The sequence below is a fragment of the Manacus vitellinus genome, unplaced genomic scaffold (genome assembly GCF_001715985.3).
Source record: "Manacus vitellinus isolate BGI_N305 unplaced genomic scaffold, ASM171598v3 scaffold_25_pilon, whole genome shotgun sequence".
Lineage (NCBI taxonomy): Eukaryota > Metazoa > Chordata > Aves > Passeriformes > Pipridae > Manacus > Manacus vitellinus.
In genome coordinates this window covers 5041044-5068712 of record NW_021939882.1, presented here as the reverse complement: position 1 = coordinate 5068712, position 27669 = coordinate 5041044, and the positions used below count along the sequence as shown (strand labels likewise).

Genomic DNA, 27669 nt, shown 5'->3' with positions numbered 1-27669 from the left:
CTTGAGACAGTTCACAAGCAGGTACTAAACTAAAAATGCAGCAGGACAGAGTTAAATGATGAAAAAAACCCTCCAGAGCTGCAGAGACAAAAATGAAAATAAAGCACCAAACCCACTGTGGCTGGAAAGGCTTTTCCTTTCAGGCTTATTAGTGAAAGGCTGGAGCTCCTTAATTTCAGACACATACAGAGACTTCCTGAAATGAATTCAAGATGACACCCAATAGCCAAGACAGCCACTGCTAATTATTTAATTACATCATGTATTGAAACCTGCATGGAGACAACTGAAGAATCTGTCTCCAATGTAAACACTTCAGCATTGATAAAAACCAGAAAGCAGGAATTACAAAAGGCACCTTCTCCAAAATCTGAATGAACCACCTCAGCAGAACCCATTTATATATCACAGACTGGTTTGGGTTGGAGGGACCTCAAAGGGGACCTCGTTCTATAAATATTTCAAACTCTTCAAGGTCCAGGATACTGTAAAGACCTTTTGCAATCAGCTCATGTTTGCCACTGTGGATATCTGCAACATGAATGAATCTCACACAAGCAAATTTAATTTGATGGTACCATGACAAAGTGTGTAGGTGTAAAGAGGCACAAAATTTCATTGTTGCCTTCAGAAAAATTAATAACAAGTACACAAACTGTGCTGTGAGGGTGGCCTCAGGTTAAATTACTAATATTGCTCTAAGCAAGGCCAAAAAATCAAATGCTTCCAATTATTATTGTCTTGCAAGTGTGTTATTTGTGGGTGGCTGGAAGCACTTATAACAACAAAACCACCCTGAGAGGACTCAAACAAGGCAAGAACCTCACAAACCAAACAGCCACCAAGCCTTTATTACAAAGAACCAGGATTCCAGAGCTTGTGTCCATGGTGCTGCCAGTCACAACCACCTGCTGAGTGGATTCCCTAATTCCCAGAACACCACGAGCCTTTGTTCCTGGCCTCAGGTGGGTGAGTGTTTGGATTCACCTGAACTGCTTCCTAGAATTTTGTTGCCAGCACTGAGTGGGCTAAAACAAGGAACCTCCCTTTTGGATGAGCCAAACACCACATGGGAAGGGAAAAAAATACTTTAAAAAATAATAAATCACACACTGGACACAGTTATCACTACAAGAAGTCAAATGACTTGCTTTACATCCACATTGCAAATAATTTCACAAGCAGGAAAATGAATATACTGAGTCTCATCCCCTGGGGAGGGTGAAGGGTGTTTGGGATCCTGTCGCTGGGACGTGCAAGAACACGGGCAGAGCCAGACTGAATCCATGTTATCTGTTGTTGTTTGGGTTTTGAACAAAATTGATGGAGTATGAGCCAGTTGATGAATCCTGTTTTATCTGGAAGTTTTCTGTTGACAGGCCAAAGGGGCGGAGAACTAAATTCCCAAGATCCTTCAGTTTGCCTGCAATGAAAATCCAAGAGAACACGGTGAGAACTGAGCAAAAAGAAAACTCCCATTGAATTATGCCCAACTACAGTCCAGCTCTACTGATTTACCCGTTAATTTCAGGTAATGCTATGGAAATTTCTGCATTTTGGTAGTATTTAGGCTCTTAGCAGGAATTAGAAATCATTGTTAAATATTCAGAGGGTATGACAGTTAATAAAATCTAAAGACTTCTGTCAATGTATATGTATCATACAGGCTTTCTCACTCTAGAAAATTAATCTTGCTACACCTATAAGAGGAGAAGAACAACAAAAGGACATATTTTAAAAAAAATCATATATAGAAATGATAGAATAGATGAAATGAAAAAAGAAGCAGAGGTAACAACTTCACTGTTGGCTGAACACAGGGTGACTGAGCCCCTGGCATGACAAGACAAAGGAAGAAGATGGTCAGTTTTCCAAGAAAAACATTATTTTCCTCCTGGCTTCACTGGTGAACTGTAGACTGATTTCCCAAAGAATAAACAAGAGAAGTCTGGACAAGTTGAAGCCTAACCTGGGTTTGCATCCCCAGACTACACATCACCTCCCCAAAGCCTTCCACCTGCACTGATCCCTCAGGGCAGTGAATGGATTTTGTTTTGCTGGGAGTTGAATGTGACAACAGCAATAGCTGACACAGAAAATCCACCTGAGCAGCTGCAGCAGCCACAGTCCTGTAAGAAAACATGCAAATGCCACACCTATTCCTACCTGAGGTGCTTCCAGTCATGGGAAACACCTGTCACTGTGGTCACTTCACCTGGGTTCTGTTTGGTGCTAGGCCAGACTGGAGCAGTAGAATCATGGAATAGTTTGGGTTGGAAGGGATCTTAAAGTTCATCTCGTTCCAGTCCCCCTGCCATGGGCAGGGACACCTTCCACTATCCCAGGTTGCTCCAAGCCCCACTCAACCTGGCCTTGAACACTTCCAGGGATGGGGCAGCCACAGCTTCTCTGGGTAACCTGTGCCAGGGCCTCACCGCCCTCACAGGGAAGAATTTCTTCCCAATATCTAATCTAAACCTACTCTCTGTCAGTTTGAAGCCATTCCCTCTTGTCCTGTCACTGCAGTTCCTGATGAACAGTCCCTCTCCAGCTTCCTTGTAGCCCCTTCAGATACTGGAAGGGGCTCTGAGGTCTCCACACAACCTTCTCTGGGCTGAACAGCCCAGGGGAGGTGCTCTATCCCCTTATCAACTTTGTGGCCTCCTCTGAACTTCACAGCAAGATCAAGATGTGTGCTTTGCCTGTGACTGTGCTCAAAACAGAACATATCCAAGCCTCAAAAAAAGCCAACCTTACCCCTGACCCTACCAAAGCAGCTGAGTGGTGAGACAATTTTTCTTCAATTTGATTGTTTTTTAATGTGAGGATTAACAGGAGGCGGTTCAGGGATCCGGCCAAAGTCACTCCAGGGAGCAGCTCAGGTAGGATTAACTTCTTTGTACTGGTGGTGGGTTTTTTTTAAGATACACCCTGTTTAAGGTAAGTTAACTATTAACCTCATACCTTTATGCTGCACTCTAAAAGCATTTCGGTTATAAAACCATGAAGTTGTTTGGTAGCATCTCTGTGAGTGACAGGAATAGTTGCTATTGTACTTCTGGGCAAACATTTGGTCATTGCTGAGCTTCAGGTTTGGGGTGAGATGTGTCTTTGTGTGGTGGGAGAAGCCTGGCAGAGTCTGGCATGGCTGGAGTCCCCCAGGCCCTGCAGCTGGCTTGCCTGTGTCAGGAAACTGTGAAAGGTCTTTTCTAATTGCAGGGAGCACGATGCTCTTTTCCAGGCACTCCAGAGCCAATAAACACATCCCAGATGCCTCGGGATCCTGCAGCTGGGGCAGCTCTCTGGGAGAACCGAGACCATATGATAGATTTAGTACTTTATTCTTCATCTCCCTGCGACTGAATAATTCAAACAACACAGTCACAGGTCACCTTCCTGTTCTATCACTTCATTCCACAGACAGCAATGGCTCTGGGGCAGCCACACTGAATATAAATTGTTAATGAGGCAGAAGAAAGCCTTGGCTTTTCCGGGAACTCCAGCCCAGAGCTGCTCCTGGCACACATAAACCCATCATTGTAGAGAAGCAGTGTTTCCTCCTCCCCCACCTCCTTTCATCCCTAAATTAGGATCTGTAGTTAAGAAAAGCTCTCTTAGCACAGAGCCTGTGCTTGGAGGAAGGAAAAGGCACGTGGGGCTGGAACTCAGCTGCAGAGAGTCCCCAGCCATCACACACTCCTTGTCCCCAGGCAGGGTCACACTCTCCTCTCTGAGACCTTATTTTCATAGATTTTGTTCTTTTTATTTTAGAGAGACCATGCCTCCTTTTCATCTGCAACTCCAGCACATTAAGTTTCTTCAACAAAGCAATATTCAGGGGTTAAAGAGAAAACTCATTGGTAAAAATCAATTTAGGCCTCAGAAGTCTGTGATTCATCACTCACCTAAACTGCAATTCAACACCCCATTGAAAAAGGCAAATGTGGGAAAAGATTCCTCACAATTTACATTAACAGCCAAAATTATTGCTATTCAGTCTTTCTGGCAATAGTTCTAGTTTATTTGCTGGTATTAATGTGGTGTTTGGAAGTTGAAAAGCTACATATTGTTTGTGTTAAGATTCTTTTTTGGATAAAAGACAGATTTCCTGATGAGGTCTCCTCTCTGTGTAACTTTCTGTACTACCAACATTTTTAAAGCAATAAAAACAGCAAGGGCAAATCTTTCTCCTTTCCCCAAAATGCTGAGGACTGAACTGTAGGAAACTGTATATTAGCTCTGGTTTAACTATTTAAAGTGACCTCCCTATATGCACTATTGGGATTTAGCAGCTTAGTTGCAAATACAACATAACCTTCAGTATCCAAAAAAGCCCCAGAAAACATAATTCTCTAGGTATGAAGCCTTATAAATATTTTTGCTGATCTCAGGTAGCTGGAAAATCTCTTTTTGTCAGGAAGGCCCAGTGATGTGCTCTGAGAGCCTTCCCAGCAATACACTGATAATCCAGTACAGTTCCCTATTTTCTGCAAGGCACTCATTTATCCAGTTTTTAATTTGATTTGATGAACTCTGTGTGTGTAAGATGGGCTACACACATTGGCAAGTTCAATCCCAGGTTTTTGTATCCAATATCTTTGGTTCCCCTGTAGCTGTATTGTTGTCACACCCCCCAAGCTCTTCTAACTATCCAAACTTCCCCTCTCCTCACACCCTCTCCTCAAAGGAGTGGTCCTAGTTATCACAATAATTATAGTATCTCTAAACAAGACTTGCTTGTTGCACAAGAGCTGGAAATCATTGGCTTTGAGGTCAGAAGAGAAATACAAAAGAAGAGAGAAAATGGTCACTGTGTGTTCACATCCTTGGACAGACACTGAGGCAGAGGATACTCATTCTATGAAAGCACAAAGGGAAAGATCCAAATGGATTTCAAAGCTACTTCCCAAATGTGCTCTAAGGTAAGCTTTCTTTGATGTGGAACTCAGAGGTCACTTCAGCCTGAGCAAACTTCAGTGACAAAAGAATTGACCTGCAAAGGCTGAATGGAAAACATGAAAATAACGTACACATACAAACGTCAGCTTTGGAAAAGTAAGATCCTTGCAGAACACACAGCTCAAACGGACTTGGTTTGGCCACAAAACAGGATTTTTCTAGTGACATTGACTTCGTCAGTCACATGCAGCACCACTTGCACACAAGAATTCCTCCTTAGGTAGTCAGGAAGGAAAAATCTAGCCAAGAATGTGTACTCTGACTTATTTACACACAATCACTTCAGAAGTGGTTTCAGCTTCTGACAAACTATGTGGTAATGAGCTGTAGCACTGGAAAACAGGAAACACACTTGGGGAGGGAGGAAGATGCACTCTATTTATTTTGGTTTGTTTATATACAGCTCCAGTTTTCAGGACAGTGGGAGTTAGTTGGGTACCTCTGGATTTGTTTTAGTGAAAGAATAAAAGCTTACCATTTATTTGGCTGATTCATTGACTAAGACAAGGACCAACTCAATATCCAAACTTCAAAGGAGCCAAAGCATGAACTGGGACATTCTTTCTAAAGATTTTGTTGGTAAGTTCAATTTAGTATCAGTGCTCTTGGAGCAGGCCTAGCCTGGAACTATTAGGAAGCATCTGACTCGGTCTCCTGGAACCAAAATATCTGGAGTACAACCTAGATACCTGAGCTGACCCTGTGAGAAGTCAAGAAGGCACCCAGCACTGTTGAACCCTCAGTCAGAGCATCCCCTGACAGATTGCCACAAGCCATTGTCTATCCTGACACAGAACTCCCTTGGGAAACAGCATTAACAAAGGTCTGGAAAAAGACAAGCGGAAACAGCTCAGAACAAATACAATGTACAACAAAAACAGTCCAAAGGAATCTCATAACCACCACACTATATCAAGTCTGTTGTCTTCCAGAATTCCCATCTAACCCTCCTTCTTCATTGTAAGGGTTTTCCCCTGACCTCAGACAGAATAGGAGCAGTTTGTAAACCTTAGGAAGTATTTCATTCCCAGGCCCCCATGGGTAGCTCCATGACCTCACACTGTCTCTCTTACCAACAAGATACAGGGAATCTCACAACACTTAAGAAAATGAGCTGCCCATATTCCTGACTTAATTTCAAGTGTTCTATTCAGAGAATAAATTATAGAACCCCCCTCAGTTTGTGTTACATTGGGGACCACAAGCAGTGCTAAGAATATAATATCACCTGCCTCACTGACACCATCTAATTTAACAACACATGTGACAATTTAGATGAATCCTGTCACACACAACGGTTGTGGATGAACACAAGGTTATATGTTGTACTGTCCACTCTTAGTCTGGTTCTCCTGGCTGTTTGTAACTCCTTGTATGTTTGTAACATCATTGAGAAGGAATTTATTTCTCAAGAACCCAATTAAAATTTTTGAACTGGTTGCCAAACGACCAGTTCATTTCTGCAATGCTAACTGCCACTTTTAAAGTTTTAACCCTTCTAAAAAAGATCACATATAGTCTGAAATCTAGGCAAAAAATAGCGGTATAGAACCAGGTTTGAATTTATTGTTTCATCCTTTCTGATTGGTGAGGCCCTTTAAAGTTCAAAAAAGATCAGGAATTTTCATATTATTTTGTGCTGAGACCCATCCCATCTCCTACAAATGGGCCTGATCCTTCTGGAGATTTTCTGCATCTCTCATTTATTTATAGCACTATCAACCTTCTTTATTTATGGCTTGTTCTAAATACAATGGTGGAAACAGAATCTGATCCTTAAAGCCTTAGAAAGCCTCACTGACACTTTGCCAGGTCAGAGCAGGTACAAAGCAAGAGAAAATCAGCGTCTGCAGATCAAGAAAAGAAATTACAGAAAAATATCAGCTTCAGCACAAGCCCTTGAAACAGTCTCTTCTTCCTAAATATATTAAGAATCAGTGTCAGAGTTAGACAGGCTGAGTTTATTTAACCTGATTCTCTGCAGAACAGCAAAACCCTGCCTTCCCCTTCCCATCACAAACCCTCCAAGCCTACTCATCTTGAAACAGCATTTCATCTCCTGCCTGTCACACCCAGAATGAGCAGAGAGCTCCTGAGAGCTGTTTCTGAAGCAGGGCAGGGCAGTCTCTCTTACACTGTCACTGGTCTTTGCTCTTTTGTGTGGCTTTTCTAAACAGTGCAAATGAAAAATCTATATTAAAAAAACCCCTCACTTGAAAAAGCACAAGGATACCTGAACCTGTAAGAATTAACTAACCCTGTTAATGAGGAGACAACGTTGACAGCAGCCTTGTTTTGGCAAGAGATTCCCTTCAAAAGTGTTAGTTTAACCATATAATTATTATATTTATTCATTTATTTATTTATTTGATTTATACTTAATGTTACACAGGAAAACCAACCTTGCTTGGGCACTCTAAGTATTTATCCTTTTCAAATACATCAACCCAGTTGTTATCCAAGCAATACCACACAACGTGGTGAGGGGGGCACAGACATTCAGATGAGTTGTATTAATTAAATTATCTTTTCTACAAACACGTCCTTTGTTGTAGAATTGTAAAGAATCAAGACACAATGAACTGTGCCATTAGGAAATGTAATCACACAAGGCCTGGGTAGGTCTAATTCAGTCTCCAAACAAACAGTAATGAAATACTGTATAAAACAAGGTAAACATGAAGACTTGGAGGTCTGTAGGTTGGAAGTGCCACAGAAAGAATCAAATTTATTTCTTCAGACACAAGATCAAACACCCTCAGTTATTACAGCTGGGTGACTTCTTTTACATAAAGGTTTGGTGAAAGCCCTGGTTTATCCCTTCCACGGGAATGTTTGCTTTGAAGGTTTATTGCAGGGAAAGGGCAGAGCAGTTGGTCTGTTTCAAACCATTTTCCCCAGCTTTTACATACTTCAGTATTAAATTGTTTTAGAAGGTATTAAGTATCCTTTCTTTAAATGTAATTTTCTTTCTGGGAGAATTATTTTGGCCAGCACTTACTGTAGGTGACACCAAGAAACAGAGAACTACAAAGAAATCAGGAGTTTTGTTTGACGCAAATATTTCCTTTAAGATTTACCTTCTTAAATTTTACACAAGATATTCTATTCATGCTTTTTTATCTTTTTTTTTTCCAGTAGTCTATGAAGGTTATTATGGAAGTTATATTTACATGCTACTTACCCAACATTTCTTTCTTTAACTTTTCATTCCTTTCTTCAATTTGTCTCGGTAATCGCTGTGGAGAGAGAGAAAAACTGGAATCAGACCCATGCTTTCAATAATGCTGTAAGGTAAGATGATGGGATTTTTATACACATATCCAGGATACATTTCTCACTCCAGAAATGTATTTGTATGTGCTTATGGACACCTGTTTGTCTGGTGCCTGTGATACTTATCTCAAAGTACAGCTTCTGGTAAAGCAGTTCATCTGCCCTGCCAATCCCTCAAAAACTGTGTGGAAGCTAAAAATTCACATAACATTTACACACCTGTTAAAAACAAAACCTAAACATTGACTCCATATAATTAAACCTTCAGAAAAACAGCAATAGGGATTATTTGACCACAAAACATGATCATTTCAAACTGGTTAGTTTGGCATTGAAGGTTCAAAAGTAACTGAAGTGGTGACACCAGGGTTTAAATCAGAAAACCAGTCCTGCACTCCTGAAATATAAACAGAGCTGAAATACCAGAGCAGGTACCAAATCAGGAGTCAAAGCAAAGAACTACTGTGTATTTATTATTTTAAATCTGTCATTTAACAAGGTCATGACACTCCCTAAAGCAGGATATGAAATCATTTCTAGGTACAGAAAGGAGGAAGATTTGCTGTAACAGTGAGTGGGGCAAATTTGCAGATTCTCTTGCTGCATCATTTTCATTGCCAGTGAGGGGGGAAAAACTGCTGTGATATTTCTGCAAAGCAGAGGCACTTTTACCTTCCAATAAAGCAAAGCTCCTACATGTCAGATACATTAACCACATATGTGGTGTCAACATTACAGCTGAAATTGGTTTATGGTGAAATTTAGAGATTTATGATGAATACTTTAAGAAGTATAAAACTGTCAGGATTTCCCTAATGATTTTTCAAGAGAGAAGTTTTAAGCTTCAGCCTCGATAGATTCATTCTCCCCTGAAACTTGACAAAGAGCAGGACCAACTCGGGGCAGAACATCCTAAATCCCACTGCAGTGTAAATTGAGGGCATTTTGTACAAAGTGTTCTGCACCACATGTGAGCCCAAAGCCTCTGCCTGGAAAAATGAGGTCAAGGAGCAGAAGGTACGTGTATCAGTCAACCTCTGCACTTCCAGCCACGAAAATGAAGAATAAATCACTGATTATTCTAAAATATTCCTGGAAGATGGCCAGGAGGAACAGCAGCACTTATGATTCACTGGAGACTGAGCAAGGGCTCTTTTGTGAGATTATTAAGAGGCACAGTCTCTGAGAGAAAATGATGGTTTTGCTTGAGGTATAAAGGGCAGTGACTGTACTTTCAGGGGGTTCCCAACCAGCTTAAACAGATCCAGCCATTCCCGAGGGTCAGACTGAGAATCACAGAGTGTCCTGAGCTGGAAGGGATCCACAGGGATCAAGTCCAACTCCTGGCCTGGCACAGGACACCCCAGCAATCCCACCAGGAGCCTGAGAGCATTTTCCAAACACTCCTTGAGCTCTGGCAGCCTTGGGGCCGTGCCCACTGCCCTGGGGAGCCTGTCCAGCCTTGAGCTGGTCCCACCCTGGCACAAGGGAAGCCCCTGCACAGCCCTGCAGGCAGCAAAGGTTTGCAGGTCAGCTCAGCTGCTCTGTGGAATCACACCCTTACCCATAACAGGAGTTACACAGTTAAGCAGCATATTTTTCCACCATCAGTGCAACTGATCCAGTCCCAAAGGAAATCATTTCAGGCAAGGTTTCTTGCCTAATATGCCATAAAGGCCATTTCTAATCTGTCACTTACAACACCACAGTATGGGGAAAGGGTGAGGGAGAATCACTACTAATGATTTATTTTCCCAATTGGAGAGTTAAAACAATTAAGCCTTTCAAAAATATTTTTGTAACAACACATTCAAAGGGGTTTTAGAGTCAAATTTGCAGGTGATGCAAATAATTTTGTTTCTTTCTGGGGTAGAATCTGTTGCAGGTTCACTGATGTGAAGCTGAACTAAAATAATGGTGCCCTTTGAAAATTTAACCAGCTATAAATAAAGTATTGGCACAGATTTGGGTGCCCAACTAAGAATTATATTTTCAAATTGCAGCCATTTATCTTTACTGGTTTTTTTTCTTTTTTTACATTTACATTTACATAAGTAAGGAATAGTTTGGTTGTTGTTTTCCCTGCTCAGCTCTTCCCAGGCTCTCTGGTGTCCACAAACCATTCCCCTGCCATGCCTTGCAGCTCCCACTTGGATAAAAAGTGGCAACCCCTGCATTTTTCAGAGTGGCTGCCTTTCATCAGCACATGTTCCTTCAAAACCACACCTGTCTGGCTGCACCTCTACCACATTTGCCCTTTCAACAGAGCCTCCATAACCTCTTTCCAAAAACAAGAGCAGCAGCCTCTAAGAGGAGTTTGCAGAAAACAGACTTCCCTTCTTGCTACCTTTGTGAAAAGCCTCTCTGAACTTGTCAAATCCAGAGCTACTTCCACACTGAGCATTAACACACTAAATATCACCAGAAAAATCACTTCCTGCTGTGCTTTGCACAAAGAGTTACTTAAAGCTCAGATCAGCAGGTTGTGGCAGTGACTTCAAATCCCCACTGAGGAGGGATTATTTACATGTTAGGCTGGGCTTTCAGGAAGTGCTAGGGGTTGATCTTTTTTCATCCAAGCTGACACATCCTAAAAGCCAAGGAAGCTTTTAAAGCACTTCCTTACACGTACAAAGATATGGCCAAGATTTTGCAAGAAATGTTTCATTCTGAAGTATTTGTAATTTGATTGATAGTGGTGAAAGTGGACACTGGAACACAGGACTGAGCTGAAGAATTACTAAGCTGCAGATTTTTTTTATATTAAAAGAAAGTAACTGAATCAGAAGAGGCTGTTTGCTAGTCACAAAGTGCCTTTCCCTGCAGGAAAAGGCTGAGGTTTTGAAGATAAATGGCAGACTTCAGTCACCATTAGTAAAATAACTCAAACTGCCCAATCCACACAGAAGGCACAGCAGAGAACAAGAAGGGAGAACAGCTAAATCGAGAAACAAAATATCAACATTTTAAAGTAGGTACAAACATACAGACTGAGAGAATCCTGTCTTTTTTCCATTCTCAAAATTATATAATCAAATCATCAAAAAAAAAGTTATGCAAATTAACCAGTCAGAAAAATAATTCTCCTGAAAGACAGACACTCAGTTATGAACCAGCCAGTAAGAGCTGCATTACAGGGTACTTCTACTCTGACCTCCAAATTGCAGATCTGTATTGAAATGATGGCACTAATATGCAGCAGGTTCAGGCAACCTCTTCTAGCACATGCAGAAATACAATTAACAGCCTTGATCAGAGAACTGGGAAGTGTGTGTGTGTGAGCTGTTCAACAGCTCAACAGGTCATTAGATGCTCAGAGCTCAGAACACACATTTACTTTTACTCATTTTACAAAGGTAAAAGGAGGATTCTGCTTTATGGACCAGAGACCTGTCATGGAATTTGTGGCAGATCATTCAGTCTTCCTTATGTAAAACCAGGTGAGAAAACCACTACTTGTTAAGACTTGAAAAAAACAGTTATACCACTGCATAGGAAGCTGCTTAAACAAACAGCATTGAATATTTAGAATAGGAAAGGAAGTCAAAATTAGATGTAAAGTTAGGCCAAAGGCTTACCATGCAAGCTTCTCTGGCTTGATGAACTGATGGGTCTTTTTCTAGGATTGCCTTATAATCTTCCAGAGCTTCATCTAGTTTTTCTGTTTTTTCATATAGTTCTGCTCTCCTCAGCAAAGCTCTAATATAGTGAGGGTCTAATTCCACAGCTGGAAAACAAAACCAAAGCACAGTATTTTACTTGAGACATTTCTACACCCCTTAAACGAATTCTTAAGTGTGTATTAAATTCTTAAGTTACCTTTATAATGTAACTTAGAATCAAGCAGAGCTTAAAAGCTAAGTCAGAATTCAGAAAGGCAAACAGCTGCCTGGGAAAGTCTCATGCAAATGATCATATTTCACTTAATGTCCATAATCTATCACAGATGGAAGTGATTTATAATGTACAAACATTTAATTTTGCAATACTATATATGCAGAGATTCTAAGTGATGCTTCAGAAAGTTAAAGGACCTGTAAGATGTTTCAGCTTCTGTGTATTTAACAAGTGTATATTATTTGATCACAGATAAAGTTAAATATACCTGAAGATACACATAGCAGGGAAAATAAGCATTTCCATGCTTATCTCAGTTCAAGTTGAGACAAACTCCAGGAGAATAACTGGTGCTGTTCTGAATTTAGTATCAAACTGTCAAAATTGGGTTGGGAATCCACAAACAGTTATTTTAGCTTTACAAGTCAGCAGAGGGGCATCCTAACTGCATTTAAGCTCTTCCTCTCCTCATTCCCTTGGCAGCCATGACTGTTTTCAGTAGCAGTTCAGACTGAATGCTAAACTTAACAGGAACCTCCAAATGGTAATTCCTCAAGAACTCCTGAATCCATTCTTCATCACAAAAAAGAGGGCATATGAAAGATTTTCCATCACAGAAAGAGGGAATATGAAAGGTCTGTCCATTTTGTGATTACTACCCATTAAAATGGTTCTAGGGACAATTAAATCCAGGATTATCTAACTAAACATTCCAGCTTATTTCCTCTGGAAGGACAAAGGCAATGCTACAGTCAGCAAGTGCAGGCTAGTGTGAATTGCTCTGCTGTGCTCCAAGTGTTGCACTGCAGTCTGTAAGTCCCTGGGGAGTGTCAGGCACTGGCAGTTTTAAGTCTCTCTGCTGCAGAGCAGATTGATTCCCCTTCAGCCACTACAAAATTAGAACTGTTTTTCAAACTGCACCACCACCAAAGCAAGTCAAACCCCCCAGTGACAGAGGCCAGCTGGGATTTGGTACCTTCAAGAGTACTTTTAGCATGTACAAACTCATATTTACTGTACAAGCAGTACTGGCACACAGCCACTGGATTAGTTTTCTGATTGGTAATTTGGGCTTTTTTTCCCCAGCTGTCATGGGGAGTTTAACAAATATTCGAGTGTGGGTGAGTGGGTGGGAGCAATAAAGCAAAGCACAGCTGAAATGATTCCACCAGAAGGTGCAGAGAGAAAACTATGCAGGGTAAGAATGGGAGAGCACAAGCCCTTGTGACAAAGCAAAAGCTGTGCAGAAAAGGGACTTGATTATGCTTTTAACTCTATAAGGCCTCACAGTTCTTTGGAATCTGGGATTAAACCAAGATTTGGCAGAGAATGGCAGGTGGAAGTGGGTTTAAAATAGTAGGTGTAAGGAAACAGTTTCCATAGTAAAAAGACTTTCCTCTTAAAAAGAAGTACAAAGAGCAGCATTATTGGTACAAGACAATTATTCCAGACAGGAAAAATTTGATAGACATTTAAAAAAGAAATAATACAAATCAGGTGTGTTCCATCACAGCTTTCCATTAAATTCTTTAAACACCCTTGTGCCCAAAATTACAGCTCTGCAATAAGGCACTAACTGGCATAATTTATGCAGGAGAGATCTGGCAGAAGTGCAGCACACAGAGGAGAAAAAAAGTGGTACCTTTGGTGCAGTCACTCAGAGCAGCTTCTGTCTTGTCCTACAAAGAACACAACACAATTTTGTTAGATTTAAGTCATATTTCTTCATGATGGTGATGGAGTCCCCATCCCTGGAGGTGTTCATGGAATGACTGGATGTGGCACTCAGTGCTTTGGGCTGGTTGGCAACTTGGTGATGGGTCACAAGTTGGACTCGATGATCTTGGAGGTCTTTTCCAACCTCAGTGATTCTCTGATTCTTCGGAAACAGATTATTTACAACTGCAAATAAACAGGTTTGTGTGGCATTCCAAGGAACTGGGATATTTGTGTAATCGGTGATCCTGTTTTCATCTAAACTAAAAGGTTTTAAAGAAAATAAATCAGGCTTTTCTGAGCTTGTACTGTTGATCTGAGTAGTAGGAATCTTTCTACTCTCAATATTTTCTCCTCCATGACCAGAAGCAGTCTCAGGGAAGAATGCCTCACAAACTAAAATGGGAGCAGCAGGTATGGAAGAACAAATTTATGGGGAAGTTATTAAAAATATGAATCAGTTTTCAGAGTAAGGTGTTGGTCTGTTGGGTTCCACCAGTCTATACTGGTGAGATACACTAGTCCTTGTATCATCTTGGGCTCCTTTGGGGACCACTGGATTAGCTTCCCATGGATACAAATAGTTAACATTTGGATCAGTTTTTCAGTTTACAGCTTTCATATTTGAAATATACACTCACATCTTTTAACAGAGATTCTATTCTATTTTTTTCTTGCCTGCTCAAACAGCTCAGTATCCCAACAGCAAATCAGATAATTCCAGCCAAACAGGAATACTCTATGCTGAGTAAGAATTTATTTATTTATGCCTAAGTATGGCTGCAAGGTACATTTCTAAACAGAGCTACACCTCTCAGTCCTGGAGGAACACTGCAAGAAAGCTGCTTTTCCAGGATGGTAAACTGAGAACAGGAGTTACTGTGCTATTTTTCTGTTTCAAGTGCAACTTTCAGGTTTGTATTCATCTGCAGTAAAAACAAGTGTACCAGGAATTCTACTGGGAGGAGGACAGGCTGAGCAAAACCTGCAAACAGCTTTATCCTTTGCCCTCCTTTCTGCACCCCTAATCACTTCATTATTGCATTTGTCATAGAATCAATACACAGGGTTGCACAGAATAAAAAGAACACTCACCTGTTTCATTTTTGCAGCAGCTCTGTTTGAAAACAGAACAGCCCTGTCCTTCTGGAAGCAGGCTGGACAAATCTGCAGAGCCTTTGTGTAAGAGTCTTCTGCCTCTCCATAATCTGCAGATGCAATAGAAAAAAAAAAACAAACCCCAAACCAAACCATTTATTTCAAATTCATGAACCACATGGCTGAGATTTCTTTGGAAACATTTCTCCATGTATGATGCAGTATTAAACCAGAATCAGCAGCAGCTCTCTAAGTACATTACTAAGTAGTACATAGATCAAACACAATTATTTTGAAATTCACACCCTTATAAAAGCAGTAATATAGTCCTGAGCTCAGTATGACAAGTGCAGCATGATGTGTGTGTAATTCTCATCCCTGAAATTGTTTCCTTCTATTTGAGTACCAGCCTTACAGGCAGAATCTCCTTAGATTAAGTGTATCCTTGATCCGAAGGGAAGCGTGTGCTGAAACATGTCACTGCACTGATACCTGTTCAAAGCAACTGCAGAGAGATTTTACTGCCACACAGGTGCTTCAAAGGCTGTGTGTTTGTGATGAGGAAGCACTTTGGCAGACACAGGCACACTGAAAAGATCTGCCAAAGAATTTATCAAGCAGAGGCTGTGGATGAGCCTTCACAGGATGACTCAGCCAACAGAGCAGGCTTGTGGCCTTCATGGGCTGGGCAGTTTCCTTCTGCTGCTCTGATGCTTCCCAGAACTGGTAAATCATTCCCCAGGAATCCTTTTCTCTCAGCACACAATAAGAGACCTCCAGCAGGAAGGCCACTGTCTGGTTATCAGGGTACAACAGTTCCTTGGTTGTATCCCTGCTGACTGAGGAAAATAGGAATCTGCATTTCCTGGTTTCTTTGTGAATCCTCCACCCATGGAAGGCTGGTGTCAGAACCACTCCCCCCATTATGCTTTTTAATAAAAAGCAATGTACAAAGGTACAAGAGAGCTACAGACCCTCAAGTCCTGCACCATTTCCAAGCACGTGCATTAGCTGAACTCAGAGCTCAGGGGAAGCCTTTCCTGATTAGTGTAAGAAACCCCAGCACTTGGAAGGCAGTTCTGTACCATGTTCCTGGATCAAACACTCAGCTTTCATGGGAATCCTCCTTTAGTAATCCAAGTCTTTGTGATTTAAACAACTCTAAAGGAGGTCTGGTATCTCTTTCTTTTCTCTAGAGCTGGATGAAAAATGAATTATGTGATAAAAATGAACAAGGATAGGTGTGAAATCTTCCTATGGGTTTCCTGCAACATCACCATGATGGCTGACTATTAATCTAAGCCTCTCTAACATCCATGAGGTGTTAAAAGATTATCAACCCACCTCCTTTCTTGAACTGCTCATTTCCTTTCTCCTTCAGCATTGTGCTCTCCTTTCTTCTTCTCTACAAAAGAAAAGACAATGTCTTAAAGTATTTAATTGAAATGAACAAGTAGGTCAGCTGTAGTTCCAAATAAAGTATGAATGAAAATCAGAATAAAACATAACCTGAAGAATTGTAAGTACTACCAAGCTTGCTTGCTTGTAGCCACTGTGACATGATATACTTTATATATCCATGAAACACTGGAGTGTAACAACAAGGCAATTAAAAAGCTCCAGTTCACGGGCACCAGTGTGCAGGCAGAGCATCCACAGTGAATTACATGGTTTAAACCAATCTGGTAGCATTTTAGCTGAATGTTTGGTTCTCCTTTCCAACTGAATTTAATTCAGTCACTGCAGGTCAGCTATATAGAATATCTTTCAAATGTAAAGTTTTGCTTGAAATAATTCCACCTCAGCAATCCCCAGTTACTTTCAGGGATGTACAAAGCACGTTGAGCTGGCTGCATTAGAAAAGGTCCATGGTTGATACTGCCCTGAAAGATTTCTTAGGCAGAGAGTGACTGACCCATCAGAACCAGAGACAGGAGGACTGTTCTGTTGTACAGTGAGTACTGCACATGCTGAGTAGAGTTGTGTTTTCAACCATGAATATCTTGGCACAAGTGGAGTTGACATGGGGGCTCTTTGCCTTTGACACAGAAAACACAGGATGTCATGGAGCCACCCCTTCAACCTACTGACAGTGGAAGTGTTTCATGGGCAGACATTCCTCTCACCAGTGAAAACAAAGCAGTTGTTTTTAAGACTCAGGAACATCAAAAAGCGATGCTTGAGTTCGTGAGTCGTTTCTATGGTAGAAAACCGATCATTTAACCACTGATTTTCCTCCCAACACACAAAGGACTTAAATCAAGGTGTCTGTAAATTACAGATCACTGAGCAATTAAAAAGCCAGCACTAGGGAAAGGAGCAGTTTCCTTTCCTGCAGATTGTGTGAATCAAGGATTAATGCAATTATCAATATCGCACAGAACATCTCCTTGGAAACAGCTAAATATAGTCCTGTGTGTGGAGCACTGCACCACTCACAGCTATGCCAAGGAGCTGACAAACAATGCAAAAGCAGAGCTTCTCTCCTCCAGCTTTTATTGGTTTGGGGAATTAATTCACCTGACCATTGTCACCACCTTGGTAGTAACTGATCACAACGCTCTGCAAACCAGGCTCAGTGGAAGAGCACTCAGTTGTGACACACAAAATTAACAGCAAAATTTCTTCTCACCCTTTCCATAGGTGCCCAGATCATAAAATTTGTTCCTATTGCCCATTAAATATGTTTTCCAATACTCATTGCTCCTTGCATTTAAAAAAACCCCAAAAAACCCCAAAACAAAGAGCAGACAAAACCATGCCCCACTATTTAGAAAATGCCTTTCCTTGGGGTGGGCCGACAAATCCACCCAAACCCTTCCACAATGCACCAATGTCCATGGGTTTTCTAAATATGAGCATACAAATTCAACACTTCAGGCTCAGGCTGCATTAAAATCCTGAATTCTTTGTATATATGCAGGACTCTGCTGTTCAGCAAAGGGAATATGGAACTGCTACATCTAAATTTTCAAAGAACAGACAGAAGAGCTCCAGCAAAGTCACTGTCACACAGCTGGGCCTGCACAGAAAGGGGTTTTTAAAACATCTTCAGTGCACACAAAGTGAAAGTTGGCACAACATTTTCATACCAGTGAACAAAGCAGCCAGATCCCAGCACAGAACAGGTCTGGAGATGATGATCCTACTGGAAAGATCTCCATAGACAACCCTCATTCAAGAAAAGAAATGCCTGAAACACAAGCCCTACTGACTTCATTGCTCATGACCTATTTAGAAGTGGCCTTTCAGTGCCATTAGCTGATTCACTGCAGCACAGGGTTGAGTTACAGCTCTACAAGAACGAAAGAATTTTTTTTATAAACAGAACTACAGCGTGGTCACGCTATTCCTGAGGCAGAAAGCCTAAAACCAAGGAATACTGGATGAAAAGTTTTACCTGTATTATCATTATTTTGTTTCTTTTTATTAAAATTATTACAAAATTTTCACCCTAGTTATGTATTAAATGCTAATATAAACAGTGATTTGCAGCAAGAAAGGTTCAGAAGAATAAGCTTTATATTAAAAAAGAAGAGTAAAAGGAGCAACAACAAAGAAACAAAGCAGCATTTTTAAGAGCACCATGTATGGTTTTGCAACCTACTCAGCTCCCTGCAAAGCAGCAATGCAGTCCTAGCTCAAAACCTGTATTTCTGTTAGAGCCTGAACAACATTTTCAAGGTATTCCTGTTTTATGAGTTTCAGTTCCAAACTGTTTAAGTTTTCAAAGTATTCTTAAAAAAGGTGACGTCTGTAGGGTACCTCATACACCACTCTGGGTTTGCATTTAAAGTATGACTGACCAATAAGCAATATATAAAAGCAAATTTCTCTGGCTTTTCCACAAAATGTAAAAGCATAAAAAAACATATATCAGCCCCTCACATCCTAAAGGCATTGCCCTCAAAGGCAGGTTGTGTGACTGTGAAATATACATTATTTATTCCTCCACATATAAATTTCTTTTACAGAAAATCCTAACACAAAACAGTAGAAAGTCAATTATTCTGCTGAATTTACATTTAAGCTGAAAGGGCTGCTCAGGGGAGAACTTGTGTTCTATTTAAATTCAGGGTAAAAACCCCAAAAAACTAAACCACTGTGAGAAGACACAACTCTTCACTCAGGATGTTAAATTTCCAGCTTCCATGGACAACTGCAGAGTGACTGGTCATCAGTTTACTGTGATCACATCAGTCCAGAGGGAAAAAATTGCAAGTGACTTGTCCCTGGGACAAATTTTGCACAATGTCACTTCAGTGTCCCCACCCACTCATTTTTCAGGAGAAGATTTCAGTAGCTGCAGGGCAGGCTGCCCTTTCCTCAGCAGGGAAGTAGGTCAGCCTGAACTCCTGGAATGCTCTGCCTAAGGAAAAGCCATCTCCCTACTCCATTCCCTGAGGCTGCTCATGTACAACATTGGGGTCAGGCACAACTTCCCCAATTTACACTCCATTCTATGATTTTCTGCTATTAAAAATCAGTAAAATCTTAAGGTTTGGGGTTTTTTTTCAAATTTTGTTAATGCAAAGATGACAAATTCCAAGTGGCAGTTAGTACAAAGTAAAAAAAAAAAAAACAATTTTTTAAAGTCCAGAAGGAATTAACTACCTGTAACTAGTAAAATGATTTTTAAAGGATCTAATTAGAAATGTTTAGATTTGGATACTGAATTACAATCCCAGACTCAGAAGAAATTAGTTTTTTTAACACAAACCTGCCTGGCAAGTCAGTGGTACTGAAGAAAGGTCTGATCTGAAGTCATGACAAAGGACACCTTGGCCTAGTGACAATAAAGTGCAATTCCAAAGTAAGGCCATCACATATAGTCCCTGCACCTCAGCTACTCTGACAGGGTTAAAACCAAAAGCATTTAAAGCATTATTCTGCTATGAGAGAAGAGAGCAACCTACACATTTTCCCTGTTTGGATGGGAAATAACCAATACAATAAAAGTGCTGGAAGTGAAATCCTTAACCAGAGCCAGTGGGAGCTGAAGGACAAACACCCTCAGGTTGTAACGATTCCAACTATCCTTCCTCTGGCTGTTCCTATGCATTTTGTTTGATCAATTGATTCACCTTCGCCAGGGAACCGTTCTTGGCTCCAAATCTGGCAGGAGCAGCAAACTCTGCTCTCTCTCCTTTATTTTCACAGTGACAATGCACACCTGCCCCTCACACTCCCCTCTGGAAGGTCGCCAAGAAGCAGTGAATTTAAATTACTGGAGTTCAAGTGGGGCACAGAAACAAGGAATTTAAGCAGATAAGGAATATACTTTTCAGCTTCAAATACCAATTCTAAGTCATTCATTAGCAGTCATCTGCTTCCCCCTGCAGTTTTGGGAAGCTACTGCTGTATCCTGCATTCAAGGACTTGAATTTCAATTTAAGGTTGGAGTCCCCCAAAAAACCCAATTTTTTCACATCTTGAAAAGAGCCAGACCTGCCCTGGACAGTTCAGAGGTCACAGAGCAACGAGCCCTGGCAAGACCTGGCCTATCCCTGCTCCCTGTAATCCGTGGGAGAGACACATCAGCCTTTCTACTGCCAAATCACCATCTTTTCCCAAAATTGGAATCAGCACTTCCAGACATAAGGATGGAGGTCAGAGCCCTCTCTGACAGCTTAAGTTAACATGCCAGACTAGCTGACTATTCCTGAGTGACAATATGTGCCATTCACTCATCAGGCTCCAGAGGCAACAGCCTTGGGGAAAAAAAGTGGAGCTGACCACTGAATCCATCACCTCAAGTGGAAAAGGTCTCAATTTGACAGGAAAATGCAAAACTGAACACAGCATTTAAATCAGATAGCAGCACTCAAAGGAAGATAATTATATAGTTCTTCACTCTTTGTATTAAATTGCCATCCAGCAAAAGACCTCTGTGTTTGCTTAACAACGTAACTCAAAGAGTTATAAATCACACGGGGAGATTATAATTCCAGATTTTATTAAAATTCTTCTTACCAGCTCTTGGAATTAATTACTCTAGCAGATACAGATATACTTCTCAAATGTTCTTCTCCAAGCTTGGATTAACTCAGAAAATATAACAGGATGTTTTATTCTATTTTGCAAGCCATAAAACAAGGCAGGTTTAGTCCAGCAATCCATCTTTTCTTCCAATTTGACCAAAACAATAAATATTTAGTGTAGGTGCTGTACTGTCTACTGGATTCAGGTTATTAAAGCAGGTAATTTGAATAAGGGGATCACCTTTTATTATATTTCAGAAGATTGCACTGTGACACCTTCGAAACCTGTCTTGCAAGTTTTATTGCTATACAAAATAATTGTGAGTGCTGATGAGAATTGTTAACAAAATATATATTCCCTATTGGTATTTATCATTAATTTATGTAATAAGTTTTACATAGTCACTTGGATTATCTTATGTATTAATAATCTGGTTTTTTTTGGTCCAGCCACATAATTCTTCCTGGAAAGAGCTCTGAGACCATCTCCAGGTGATCAACACCAAAAGACTGTTCCAAAATACAACTTGCAGTGCTTTGCTTGCAACCTTGGCTTTTATTTTGTAAACACTACAGAAAAAAACCAGCAACTCTAACACAATCAAACATATTATATTGGACAGATGAAACTAGGAAAACACCAAATGCTGAAATGAATGACTACACCTATATTGGAGAAGAAATCCCAGGGCACTTGTTCAACCCCTGGAAAAGCCAATTCTATAGATAAGCTTTTATTTATGGAGAACAATGGGATCAACTTGAAGGCACAGGGAAGAAAGGAAGGGTGAGGAGGGGGGCAGCTTAAAGGAAATTTCTTAAGACAATATTCTCTTACGTATCCTTGAGCTTCTGCACAAAACAGGGGAAAAAAGAAAGAAATTTTACTGCTTAGCTCAGAAAAAATCTCAGGGTTAACTCAAAAATACTACTTCTCAAAATCAGTTTCACTTAATTGGAACAGAGCAGCTGACAAGACACTAATGAAGAATCTCCTCTACCAGAGCTGTGTCCCTTGTCCTGCTGACACATTTCCCACTGTTAGAACAGACATGGACTGTGATTCCAGCCAGCTGTATGTCAATGGACATGGAACAGCCCAGAGAAGGGAACTGCTTTGGAGGAATATTAGATATTTATTGCAGTGTACTACATCCAAAAAAAAGAGCTTCCTAGGCCAGGTGCATAAGTCCTTGCCAGACAAGGCCCAAAGAACAAGACAACATCTGTCACGATGGAAGAGCACGAGGGATTTAGAATGAAGGATTCAGAATGAAGGATTCAGAATGTTGCACTGGATAAACTCCTAATTAATGGGTGTCCCTCCAGAAGAGGATGGGGCAGGCTGGAACAATTACCATGGAACAGCTGTTGGGTGTCCTTGGATTAATCCTGCAGACCAGACCAACGTCAAAGCCATCACTGTCAGTGACAACTAACCAGAAAAATCTGTTTATAATGCATCAAAAGCAATTTACTGCTCAGTGCCTCTGCTGAGGCAGCAATCAGAATGCTTTGGAAACAGCAACAAAACCTTATAAAAGTCAATTTTGGTTTTAATTCTTAAAAAGCTCAGAGTTGCAAGCCCAGCCAAATAACCAGGCTCAATGCTGCATCTGTTTTTCAGAATATTTCTTGCAGGTTTGTGTCTTAATATCGTTTCAAGCTCTTATTCTTCATTGTGCAGAGAAGATTTCCTATGGTATCGGTACTGTTTTCCCTGGGAGGAATTCCCGGTGCTTAAAATTAGAAATCTCACTGTAAGGGGTCCTGAAATATAACTGAAGAAAATACACAAACAATTGTTCCTTCACTCTGCAGCAGCTTCTGCACAAGTGAGTATTTCTACTCAGAGCTGCTGCTGTGGAAGTTTGCACACCAGGATACACATAAATACACAGAATAAGGACTAGAATCTGCCTTTGCACTTCCAGCATAAATTAGAGACTTTTTCTACAGCCTATTACTGGGGAACAACACTCGATAGAACTCGTTTATTAAAGCTGCAGAAACACAGCATTGGTCTTAGTTTATAAAAAGCCCAACAATCTATTAAGGTGTAGCTCCATAAATTTGATCAGAGCAGGGCCAACATCCAGCTCTCCTTATGACCCGAGCCCACAGTTTATGGCTGGGGCTGCAACAACAGTTCATAGGGAGTTTTTCTTATTTAGACAAGCACTCTAATGGAATCCATCTCCCCCTGTGCCAACACGAGGCTGCTGTTTGATGTCTGCTTTTACCAGCACTGCCCTTGATCTAAAAATACAGCTTTATTTTTCATGTGAATCACTCCCCTGAGTGGTTCAGTGCACATTCACACAGAGGTGGGCCAGCACAACACAGGAGGCTGTGGAGGGATGAGAATAACCCATCAAGGACTGCCTGAGGAGCAAACACAGCACTGCTGAGTGTCTGCTCACAACCTCAGCAGCCAAATAAACACTCCTGAATATTTCTGCCTCATTTTCTGCAGCTGCAATTTAAAGAAAACAATCACATTGCCTTTTTTCCCCCCCAAAAAAATAATCTTTTGAGTAACTTGGAGTTTTAAAAGCTCTGAATAAATAAATGTACAGCACTGTTTGCAGACTGTGACTGCAGTATTTTTTCTTAAAAGCTGCATCATTTAACAGATTCTTTTAATAATCAGAATGTTTCACTTTTAAAAATAAATTTGGAGCCATGAACACCAAGTACAGTGAGAAGAGTTGGAGCAGCAATTCAGGAATGGCCCATCCCCATAGTTTTACTACAGAGATGCAAGGTGGTGCAGGGCAAGATAGTTGTAACAGCTGTGTAAGCTTCTAGTTCTTCTCTGGATTCAGGATTCCTCAAGCTCTGCTTTTAAGAGATACCAACAATATTTTGTTGTAAACAATAGCTACATTTGAAAGACTGTTCATATAATCAGAAAGCTCTTTATGGAACATAAAGAATTGCCAATCTAATACTTATGGTGACAGTGAGAGACAGAATCCTTCTGTTTGGTCAGATATAATCACAAGCCAAGCTGAAGGGCAGAATTGCTCAATACCACTGGAAAAAAACCTACAGAAAGATGAGAGCTGCAGCTGCCTCAATACTTTCTCTAAAGAAATCTTTCCAGCTTTCATCAGTTACTATTTTGCACTCTCATAGCACCTTTAAGTGGAGTTCCACAAAGCTGAATGCAAAGATTTAACAGTCCCAATTCTTTTGCTCATTTGACAGAAGGCAAAGATCAAGGTGTAAAATTAAATGATTATGCAACAATACAATGGAAACAAGAGCAACATGAAAATTAAGACACCCAATTTCCAGGCCTGCTGCTCTAGAATTTCTGGGGTTTAATTCTATGACATAATTTCCCTCCATTTTTAGCATTTTTTCTTGAAACTCTCAAGTTGCCTTCAAGTTCCAGGCTACTGCAGCAGCCTCAGCGTGACTCATGATGACAGTGCTCCTTGTGCAAGCAATAAATACAAGGAGAAAAAGGGGACTGTTCAGTCTAAACTGGAAAAGACACAAGGGCAAGGAGATATTTTTGTGTGATGAGCAGGTCAAAGACAGTGATTATTGCCCCCTGTTCAACACCTGAGAGCTGCATGTGGAGAGTGCCCTGCTTTGGTGTGTCCCCCCTGTGCAAAAAAAAATCCCAAAATTAAACAAACTCCCTCCTACAACAATAACAAGACACTGACTTCCCAGAGGGTCCTAAGATGGTCAGGACCCTGGAGTTGCAATAAAAGAAATTCTAATCAAATACAGGACAAATGTTTCCAGTATGAGTGTAGTTAAACACCAGGACGGGGAGCCAGAGAAGAGTTTTATGTTGGGAGGCAGGTTTTAATGCAGCATCTTTACTCTCCCAATATTTGCCAACTAAAGTTGAAAAAAAAAAACAGAAAAAAAATACATAAATCAGTAGAAAGCCTTCCACTATCTGCCACAAGAATAACAACCAGCAGAAATTCACTGGATTACTCACGTGAACAGTCTAATCCTGAAAGTGATTTAACAAGTTTTATCAAAGTCAGAACAACAAAAGTTTTTTTCTAACTACTTGATGACCATAGTATCTTAGAACCCTGAAAACCAACTGCTGTCAAGTGACACCACTGACTGAGAGTCAAAAAATTGGTTCACACAGACTCACAGGAGAGTAAACACCATTCCAAAGGCTGTTGGACTTCCCCTAAGACCCAATTCCTTACTCCCCACAACATATTACCCAAACATTTTGTCCAATGTAACTGCACTGAAAGTAAACAAACCCACACATTTTGTTTTGTTTGATTAAAGCTCAAGTAATCCATAGGGATACATTCAAATTTAATCCCAGTTAGCTGGATCATATAAACCAGCCTTCCAGGAAAACTATCCTCAAACCTGCTGTGAGTTTTGGAAGAGCACCTTGCAGCTGATCGGGGGAAACAATGGATGCACACACACGAAGTAACATGGAACAGGGAGATTTTTGTTTCTTGTAATCTCTGAGTCACAGTCACTTCTCTCACTGCTCAATGCAGACAAAATCTGCAATGGAATGTGATGATTAAGAGCAGCAAGGAAAGCTACAGAAATACTTGTTACCTAAAAGAGGAAATTAAGAACAGTTAAAGCAGACCCATGAGGGCTCTAAAGGTCCATTTTTGTGTCAGTCACAGACCATTTGAAAACTCTGCACTGAAAATCTCTCTGTTTACATTCAGCACTGGTGCTTTGGATTACCTGTTTCTCTTCCTCTGGCATATCTTTCTCTAGTTCTAGTAAGTATTCTTCATCTAGTTCTGTCTGCTTCCTTGAGCTACTCCCACCGTTCTGTACATTCCCTTCATCATCCAGCACAGCTTCCTTTGCCTCAAAGGAGTCCTGACAGTCATGGAAACACTCATCTGTTGTGGGATCTTGGCCTGGGGATGGGGCACATCCACTCCCAGTGGTCTGGGGGTTCTGGGCATCTCTGGTGCCAGTCTCTGCAGATTTCTGGTCAGAAAGCTTTAAGTGACTGAGCAACTCTTCAGGTGGACTTGCATCTTTAAATTCTTCCATGCTGGACGCCTGGGAGGGGGTTTAGAAATGAGAAAGAAATAACTCTCAATAAGGATCATATAAAACACTTGTCAGCAAACAAATCACAGTGTGGGTCAGGTTGGAAGGGATCACAGAGGCTCATCTGGTCCCACCTCCCTGCTCAAGCAAGGCCATCTCAGAGCACATGGCACGGGATTGCATCCAAAAGGTTCTGGAATATCTCCAGTGGGGGAGACCTCACACCCTCTCTGGGCAATGTGTTCCAGTGCTCGGTCACTGCACAGGAAAGAAGCTCTTCCTCATGGTCAGGTGGATCTTCCTGGGCATCAGTTCCTGCCCGTTGCCTCCGGTCCCATTGCTGGGCACCCCCGAGCAGAGCCTGGTCCATCCTGACACCTCCCCTTTAGATATTTATACACATATAAACTTATTTAACTCAATTATTTATTTTATACACGTTTATAAGCCTCTAAAGTACTTAAAAATACTTTTGGCATCCGCTGAGGGAAACTGTGACCCTTCAGGGAGGGAACAACTTATTCACGACTCTAAGCACTGCAGCGACACGCGTCCAGGACACTGCGGCCATGAGTAAGTGAATTCCCGAGCTCAGATTCCCAAGCCCGGCCCAGCACCGAGAGGCTGAGCCCATACACAGCCCCCAGCGCTCCTCGCCCACCCCAACCGCCCCACGGCCCTCCCGCCCACCACCCCCGGGGGGTGCCGTGCGCGGCCCCAGGTGCACCGCAGCGCTGTCCCCGCGCTGGGACACGGCGGACCTGCGGCCATCGCTCCAGACACCGCCAGACCCCCCAAACACCCGCCGTACCCCGAGCCCAGGCCCCGCACTCACCTGCGCCGGCGCGCTTCCGGCTTCCGGCGGCGCCCCGCCCCCTGCGCCGCGGCGCCGCTTCCGCCGGAACAACCAATGGGCGAGGAGGCGGCGCGCGGAGGCTGCCGGGAATTGTAGTCCAGCGGGGCGGGGCGCGCGCCTGCCTCAGGCGGAGGGCAGGAACAGGCTGAGGGGGCGTGAGGGGAGCGCAGGGGAGGGTGGCGGAAGTGATATAACTTGCCTGTATTTTTAATTAATAGCAACAGGTGGCTGGGTTTCCCATGTCAGTTTGATCTTTAAGCCACCGAAGCTTTGAGTTTCTCTGGACTGGTTCTAATGAGCTTCGGTAAACGAAGCTTGAGGGAGATGAATGTTGGACAGCTGGGATCTTAAATGTACGGTCCTTCAAAGGCATAACCAAAAGATACAGAGGGGATTGACAGCCTGAAAGTTGGACACTCTCTGTCTAAGGAAGAATAATAAGAGAACAAACGAATGGGGACCAGATTAACCAATAAATAATGGAGCAATTAAATGAATTAGATGAATTATTAAATTATGAATTAAATTATGAGAATTGTGTAACTTAGAATCAGTCAACGTTAATTTCTTTGTTTCAAATCAGACCATGAAGGGAGGCTTAAATTTTGCCAGTAAATGGAATAAAACTCTTAGATTCAAACAGCCAGAGACTTAGGAGGTTATGCACTTGAGTTTTGCACTTTGAACGTTCTTAAATACTAAAATAATTAAATACTTAAATATTTACAGCAAAAAATTCATAAGGTAGAGCCAACATGAGGCCCACAGACTGAGCTATGTAACAATTTGTGTTGCTGAAACTCAGCGTTCTGGAAAATAGCTTCTATTATTATTATTAAACTTGTGTTTTGCAGAAGAGGTGAATTATTTTAGAAATGAAGAGTAGGTGAAAGAGTTTCTGCTTAGAGAATA

The 27669-nt window shown here is 41.4% G+C and overlaps 1 protein-coding gene across 1 annotated transcript; it reads right to left on the bottom strand.

The window, feature by feature from the left end:
• Nucleotides 1-225: 225 nt before the first annotated feature.
• Nucleotides 226-25910, bottom strand: TTC1 (tetratricopeptide repeat domain 1). Its single transcript, XM_029960228.1, has 7 exons — nt 25581-25910; nt 16231-16291; nt 14884-14996; nt 13715-13751; nt 11814-11962; nt 8144-8198; nt 226-1423 (listed from the first exon to the last, which is right to left on the bottom strand). Exons 1-7 carry the CDS (start codon nt 25899-25901, stop codon nt 1290-1292), a joined length of 870 nt encoding a protein of 289 aa, XP_029816088.1. The 5' UTR covers nt 25902-25910; the 3' UTR covers nt 226-1289.
• Between the last annotated feature and the right edge of the window lie 1759 nt (nt 25911-27669).

Coding starts and splice junctions, on each gene's coding strand:
- TTC1 (XM_029960228.1), bottom strand. CDS start 25,901: ATGGAAGAATTTAAAGATGCAAGTCCACCTGAAGAGTTGCTCAGTCAC. Junction 14,997..16,230: donor TGAGCAGTTCAAGAAAGGAG/GTGGGTTGATAA, acceptor TTGCATCTGCAG/ATTATGGAGAGGCAGAAGAC. Junction 11,963..13,714: donor TCTGAGTGACTGCACCAAAG/GTACCACTTTTT, acceptor TTTGTTTTCCAG/CTGTGGAATTAGACCCTCAC.